This window comes from Solanum tuberosum, unplaced genomic scaffold (assembly GCF_000226075.1).
Source record: "Solanum tuberosum cultivar DM 1-3 516 R44 unplaced genomic scaffold, SolTub_3.0 scf00127, whole genome shotgun sequence".
In the NCBI taxonomy this organism is placed as follows: Eukaryota; Viridiplantae; Streptophyta; class Magnoliopsida; order Solanales; family Solanaceae; genus Solanum; species Solanum tuberosum.
Window position 1 is genome coordinate 221,422 of NW_006239058.1, and position 8,010 is coordinate 229,431.

General features: G+C 30.5%; 1 protein-coding gene across 1 annotated transcript; it reads right to left on the reverse strand.

Annotated features, from left to right (window-relative positions):
* Positions 1-3,591: 3,591 nt before the first annotated feature.
* Positions 3,592-5,551, reverse strand: LOC102602394 (probable pectate lyase 18). Its single transcript, XM_006351381.2, has 4 exons — positions 5,377-5,551; positions 4,477-5,217; positions 4,254-4,392; positions 3,592-4,158 (listed from the first exon to the last, which is right to left on the reverse strand). Exons 1-4 carry the CDS (start codon positions 5,481-5,483, stop codon positions 3,934-3,936), a joined length of 1,212 nt encoding a protein of 403 aa, XP_006351443.1. The 5' UTR covers positions 5,484-5,551; the 3' UTR covers positions 3,592-3,933.
* Between the last annotated feature and the right edge of the window lie 2,459 nt (positions 5,552-8,010).

Consider the following 8,010-nt stretch of genomic DNA (forward strand, 5'->3'; position numbering starts at 1 on the left):
GATCATTTTGTTTCCAATGGAGCTAGCAAATTAGCGGTTCTAGAATTAAATACACGTTAAAGAATATAAAATAAATAAGAATATATTAATTAAATTACTTTTCTTATTATATACATAGAGTAATATTTTCTTAAAAGAAAATGTATAAACTAAATGGCATGGGAACATAGGGAGTACTTGCGTACGATAAATAAAGAATTTTGCGGTAATTATTTAGCGATAATAATATAAGTGTTGCTATATCTAGATGTAATGTTATTGATTCAATTGCCGCTAGAAGTTTTTGCGACAATAAATCTGTTGTTTTATTAAATGCATCTTTTATTGTATCGTAGAAGCTAAGGTCAAATTTCTTAATTGTATTCTAATCAATGACTTCTTCTCTTTCTCATAATTGTAATTGTGTAATCTATATGTTCTATAAATACAAAATTACACTAGATCTAAGCGTACGTTATTATGGATTTTTTTTCACATAACAAATAAATTTTGCCATCATTCCAAATTAGAATATGGTTAGAGAGAATATATAGTATAGAACTCTTTGAGACACTGTTTAATATAATGAACTATGGAATAACATGACCTGTCTAATGCAACAAATTTCAAACACCTACTAAGTAGCTAGACTAGTTATTAATGTATCCCATCCTATAGATAACGAACCGTAAAAACTTATTTACATCTATGTACCACGATATATATAAGATATACGTCATGTATATACGTATTTTAAAACTTAATCATAGTTATATAATACACATTTTGGATTTACTTTATTGATTGTTAACGTTAATTGTTTAATTAGACGATGTACATACCTTCTACGAGTTACCTAAGTATTTACCAAAATTATTATGTGTCTCATAAAGCAGGCAATATAATGTCTATATAATCATCAATATGTCATGTTATTATCCTTAATTAGTTGTTTTCCAGTTGGTTGATTCTTTTTTTGCTTTTTTGTCTTCCACATGGTTAAATCATATATAGGATGACTTTTTGAAGGCAATTGAACCAAATCAACGGCTTATTAATGTTGACCTTTGTTAGTTGTTACTTTAATTAAGGAAGGTAGATGAAAAATAACAACAACCAAAAAAAAAAAAAGTGGAAAAGAGACCATAGACTTTGATTTAGTACTGCTTCAAAAAAAGTGGTTCAAACTTACTTTCTCAACCATGTTTTTTGACATAGTGGCGTAGTAATAATGATTGGTCATTCAAATACTCTTTATCAAAAAAATTGTAATATTATGTATAAAGAAAATGATATAAGATCAAAATTATTCTTTTAGATGCATATATAAAATTTTGAATATTCTTAATTAAATTCTTTAACTTTGTTACTATCTCGATACCTTGGTGTTCGAAATAAAGTTTATTTCAGTAGGTGGTGGGAAAATTGAACAACCCCATTTGTACTTCTCTTTTCCTTTACATTTTACCTTTTTCTTTTTCTACTTTCTTTTTGTGCTCTAATTACCCAAGTTGCGAATATAATGCATAAGTTATAAATTCATTCACATTTAAATTTAATTGAATTAAATAGACAATTCGATGCATTAGCTTTTGTTATGTGCAAACTTTTTATAAGAATCGAACCTTAAAGGTTTAATATACCTAGTATTATTCTGTATTTTTATAAGAGATTGTTTCCACAGTTCTAATATCAAAATTATTGTGAGAAATTAGAATTTGAAATAATAATAATCAAATCTGGGATGGCCCTTTGCTTTGCCCTAGTACTAATCTTGACTGTTACTATAATAATATATCTCTTTGTCAGTTTTCTCGTTATTACACAAAACTGTATTTCTTGAAACAATCAAGCTTTTGGCCTATGTCTATTTGAAAGATCATTTTGTTTTGCTAAGGTGTCACTAGGAGGGAACCACTCTATTTTTTTTTTATATATGCTGCTCCCCGACTCAAATTATTTATCGTAATTTTTAATAATAGTTACATCAAATTATTTATCCTTAATAATAATTGTCAAAAATAATAATAAATAATTTGAAACGGATAAAATATTAAACTATATATTAGTAAGACGAGGCGTGCCAAAACACGTGACAATGAACTTTTTTTTGTGTGTTGGGAAAGTAACCTATTAACCATAACGTAGCATGATTGTCGTATTTGATACTGAGCCTACATAGTGATAGTATATGCTTCAAACATTTTCTGTTTCTCTTGTCTCCATAAAATTTGAACTTCCTTTTTGGTCAAAGTTAATTTCCAATTTTTATTTATTCTTCCTTTTGCTTTTCTTTTTTCATCCAATCTTTATTCCTTCTTTGGGGTTTTTGATTTACTCCCTAATATTTCTCCATTTTGTGTCTTGGAAATTGGAAGTTGTTATGACCTTAAAAGTAAAAAGATTCCTATTCTATTTGGACATCACTATATACTCCAAGGAAAAATCCTTTTGGCCAGAATTTGATCAGAATGATATTTTATCTATGTTATTTTATCTTTTTAAATATTTTTACCATTTTAACTTTAATATCTTTTAACTAAAAAATAGAAAAAAGATCAATTTATTTTAAAATAAAAAAAATATTATGATTTTTAAAAATTTCAGGCCAAATTTTCTGGCCATATAGCAATACTCATAGTCATACTCCAATTTGTATCTAAGTTTAAAAATTTCCACACATATACCAAATTTCAAAAGAATTTCAAACGTTGTCTCGAGCTAGGATTCAAAACTAATTTTACATACTGTATACCTAAAGTTATTTCAAACATTTTCCTTTTGATTTAATAAATACAACAATTAAAATTCAACCACTTATGTTTTCCGGGTTTAAAATTCAACCACTCAATGCTGAAGAATTAAACTTAAGCAACTACAAAAGTAAATTTGATGCACGGCAGTTTTCGCATGCCTTAAATAAAATTTAAGAGTAGGAATTCAATTGTTTCACCCCTTCATTCGGTCAACTAATAATTATCATTTTAGAAAGCTATTCTTTTGTGTCTGGTTAGCAGAAAAATGTTACGCCATTGAGAATTATACATTTTTTCACATAATATTTTCACCCACCAACCAAACACCGAAAAGCATTTTCTAAAAAAAAAAAAATTGCATAAGAAAAATAACTTTCGTAATACCTCTAACACATCCAAGGATTTATTCTATTGGTTGGCCATGTCAACATTGGAATATTAAAAGCAATAACTACTTTAATTTGATGTTGCATGCATGGTGGTCCACTAATTTACAATAACTAGCCTTACTGACAAGTCAGTTTGCTACATTGCTTGGCATAATTCAAAGGGCTCCCTTTTGTATAGAGTTGAAATGAAATAATGCACATAATACTTAATAATTGCCTCTTGTGCCTCTTCAGATTTGCACCCTTTTATAGAGTTCAATGTTTGTAGTTGAACTTGTCCCAACATTTCCTTACAACAATTTATTATAGAAATCATCTATAGTTGTTTAAAATTTATTTTACACTGTCAGCATATAGAAGTTGATTAATCATCTTTTTTATTTAACAAAAAGATTGTGATTAGTTTATCGATCTAGTTTGCCTAATATAACAATAACATTGTGCGAGATAGACAAATAGAGACAAAATTCAAAAATAAGTACATATATTGATGTATATATATCAACACTTCTTAGCTTGCCTCTCTCTAAAACCAAGAAGAACTAAAAGTCCCAACGGCTGAGAATAACAGGCCGAGGTTGTATTTGACAATCAAGTCAAAAGAACTTAAAAAGTAAAAATAAAAATAAAGGGAGTGAAAAAGATATTAAAAGCACAACCCTAAACTTCTTGTCCCTTGCTTTTTCACCCTCACTACATGGTTTTTTCTTCAAATTACATCCTTTTTCTTTTTTCAAAACCAAATTTTAGTAGAATAAAACCAAGTTAAATAATTAATTCCTTCTTTTTCCGTGTAATAATAATAAGAATCAGCAACGAGAACCCTTTTTACAGTTGAGCGCTCCAGAACTAGACACAAGGTTGCCTACTAATGAAGACGGCCTTGCACTCAAACTCGAAGCTTTAGCATAACTTGATGAGCTAGCTCCGGCTCCTGACCGCGTAAAAAATGCACCATTCAACATTAGGTCCCCGTCGGTCCTCCAATTCCAATTCTTCCATTCACTCTCCGGTGCATCCTCGTGTTTTGTAACCTACATATATATAATAAAATTACTCGTTACCTTATTTGTAGACTAGATAGAAAAATGTACCACGTAAATTGAAAGAAGTGAAATAACTAACTAACCTCTTTGCTAAACCTGATATCAGGGGCAAGAAATCTGTTCCCTTGACTATTGATAGTGGGATCAGCACTTCCACCAATTGCATACATTTCCCAATGTGTGTAGTCATTGTTCACCACATGGAAGTAACCATGTCTACATCTACATTTATTCCAAATAATTCATTATATTCTATCGAAATTGTCAGTATACAAAAGTTAAACTCGGGATTTTTTTTTCTCGTACCTTGGCATTCTTTGGACAAGGCCTTCACCAAAATGATTAAAAGCAATAGTGACTTGCATGTTTTTATCTTGTGTATATGAATCACTATGTCCCAAGAGCATAACTTTATCATGGTGTGTCATGTAATTATTTGAAATGGTAATTGCTGTAGACCCCATAATTGCATCAATCAGGCCGTCCATACAGTTAGACAAAGAACAATGATCTACCCAAACATGGCTCCCACCAAATATCGACACTCCATCACCATCAGAAATAGTTCTCCACCCGTAATGCGATGGACTGCTCCGCACCATAGCATTTCCACCTTGTTTACAATCATGTATATGAATTCCGTGTATAATAATATTCGTTACGTACTGTATTGTTATACACGGACCACCAGCTATGTGTACGCTAGCGCCTCTTCCGTCAATAGTTTTGAACGAATTCATAATTAATTCTTCTTTTAATTGTATCACCATGTCCCTTGCGAAAATAATCCACAAGGGCTCAGTCTGAATGACCGCGTGCCGGAGAGTCCCCGGCTTTGGGGTGACGGCATTGTCGTCACCCGAATCGGTCACTACGTAGATTTTACCGTCTCTACCACCAATAGCGTTTTTCCCAAATCCAATTGCGCAGTCAGCTAACCGCTGACGGTTTTTCTCCCAATTTGGATCACAACGCCAGCAATCGTCGATTGGATTTCCGGTACCACACGAAAGATAACCTAAATTCCTCCTTGAACCATTTATGCTCCTGCATTATAATAATGTACCACATGAGTACCATATGCAAAAAGTATATATATATACCGTGTAATTTTTTGTTTTCATATGAACTCTTTGCCCCTACCTGACTATGTCCCTGTTCAACATATGGAATTAATGTGAAAGAAACAAATTAAAATGTACGTACCTTTGTACTTCATCGACAACTTGTTGAGGATTAGAGGAGGCAAGGAGGGACGGGAGAAGGAGAAGAAAAGAAAGGAGGAATAGTATGAAAACAGAGGAAGTGGCCATTTTGTCTGTTGTTTGTCTTTATGTAATTAGCAGGAAAACAGAGGATTTGGGTTGAGAAGAAAAGAGAGGGAAATGGAGGAGTTTATAAAGAGGGAAAAAGGGGAGAAATTAGCGTAATTAAACAAAAGGGATGGGTCCCTTGTTCCTTCGTGATTACATGTTTTACGGAGATTGATTCCTCTCTTACCTAGATGCTAGAGAGAAGACTATCGTAGTTTTTGTCTGTTAAAGTAACAGTATCTACCTCTTGTTAGCATATGATTAGTAGTACTCTAGCATATGTCCTTTAAGTTATATACATCGTTGAGTAACATATTTACGTGAATTACATATTTAATAACTATACGAAAAGTACTATAATTTGCAATTTTTTACATATCAATATGATAAAAGTAAAATGCTAGTCAAAGTCTTTATAGTTTCACTCTAAAAAGAAACTATGACAGTTAAAAGTGGACGAATATAGTATTAATAATGTGAAAATTTATACTCCCTCCGTCCCATTTTATGTGACACTTTTCGGATTTCAAGATTCAAACGAATCTATCTTTGACCGTAAGTTTTTCATAGATCCTTTAAACATTTTGAATTATCAATTATTGTGACTTATTGTACTTTTTACGTAGTTTACAAATATATAAATTTTATTTCAAGAAATTTGAAAATTCCATGCGCAAACTCCCGGCCAAACTTAAACTGTTTGACTCTCGAAAAATGAAAAATGTCACATAAATTGGGACAGAGGGAGTAGCATTTATTATCGTGTATGTACTATGTAGCTTAAAAACCTCAAAGAAAAGTATTTTCTCATAACAAAGTTTCCAATTTGAGTGTCATGGTCAAAGTATTTCTATTTTTTCTAAAATCTTGACGTTCATTCCTTAATATTTTTCAAATTATATATACAAAATTAGTCCATGTTAGAAATACAATGAGGATTTTTAAAATTTATAAATATTCTTTCAGTATATAGCGGTGAAGTAAAATTTATTAATATCAGCTATTACCATAATGTAATTTTCTTAGAACAAAAGACAATTTTTTTAAAAATAATAATAATAAATTAGTTGATCACCATAGCCCATATTATATAGCTCCTCTCCCGCATGCAAGCTACTATATATTAAAAAAATAAAATCCAAAATCATTTGTAATTTCTATGTCATGGAATAATGTGTAGAAATAATTAAGGGTTGCATGCATAATCTATACATAATTGTCCATTATAATAATATTCCAACAGCTGCATTTTATAAGATAACTATATGTCGATACATGCGTACTCAACTTTTGTTAATGATAGATTGGATCATATTCCTCAAGGTAAGAATTAAGAAAAAGAAAGTTAACTCAAATATAACCATTAAAAGTGTTCCTTTTTTATTTGGATAGATGGAGAACAAATTCAATTTACCAAAATGAAAGACAACTTATTATATATAACATACGTCATTTTTATTCCTTTTTATCTTTCATGATAAATTGTTTAAATTTGTTATTAAGAAAAAGTTTGACTACTATGGACCAATAAAAATGTATTGCACATTCTATTGGCTTGTCTTTTTTACTTTTTGGAAAAAATGGACCAGCACTCGATAGCAAAATGTCACCGACCCTAATAATGTCACTCTGTGATTAGTTGCATAAATTGCGTTTTCCATTTAATTTTCGATGGGAACCCCTTCCTTCGGGGGCGAATTTAGAAGGGGATAAGATGTTCACTCGAACTTTTTTGAAAAAATTACATTATATATGTAATGTTAATGTATATTTTTTTTCTCTTTTGTATATATAGATTTTGAATGCCTTAAATAAAAAGTCAGAGGTTGACTCAGTAATTTAGTAGTTTAAAATTTACCTTGACGTTTCAAGCAGTGGCGTAGGCACATGTATGCTAGGGTGTCGTCGGAAAAAAATATCACATATATAAATAAAATGATACACAAAGTGATTAAATAACATATTTTGGACACCCTTGGCATAATAGGTTATTATTGCCTAGTGGCTTAAGATGTTTTGAATGTGTGTTTAGACATCTTTAAAGAGTTAGTGCTCGCGTGTTCAAATCTCACTTGCAACAAAAAAAATTCCCTTTTTAAAAAGAGTTTTTGTTGTTTAATTTTTGGACCCTCTTCGTGAAATTCCTGGCTCCGCCACTGATTTCAAGTTCATATCCTAAGAACTGTATTTTTTTTTTAGTTTTAAACTCCTTAATGAAAATTCTGCATCCATCATTATCTGCTTTATTAATTTTCTTTTGTTATGATCTATCTAATTCGTTCAAACTTTGAATTTTTATTTTTTTTAAAAGATGTTATTGTCCGTTTTTAAAACATTAAGTTAGGTGGTTGAATCCTTTAATACTAGAAAAAAAAGAGAAATGATTAGTGAATGGCATGTTATGCGTCCACGCACATATGAAAAATATTATAATGATTATTTTCCCAAAGCTAATTAAACAAGGCCAACTTAGTCTAGCAATATTTTATTTATAAATATGATTTGGCATCACGCATATAAAGTTACT

Bases quoted from the DNA above. Each gene is read 5' to 3' on its own strand.
- LOC102602394 (XM_006351381.2), bottom strand. From the start codon at position 5,483: ATGGCCACTTCCTCTGTTTTCATACTATTCCTCCTTTCTTTTCTTCTC. The intron at 5,218-5,376 runs GTACGTACATTT...ATTATAATGCAG, and splicing joins GTTGTCGATGAAGTACAAAG to GAGCATAAATGGTTCAAGGA. The intron at 4,159-4,253 runs GTTAGTTAGTTA...ATATATATGTAG, and splicing joins ATATCAGGTTTAGCAAAGAG to GTTACAAAACACGAGGATGC.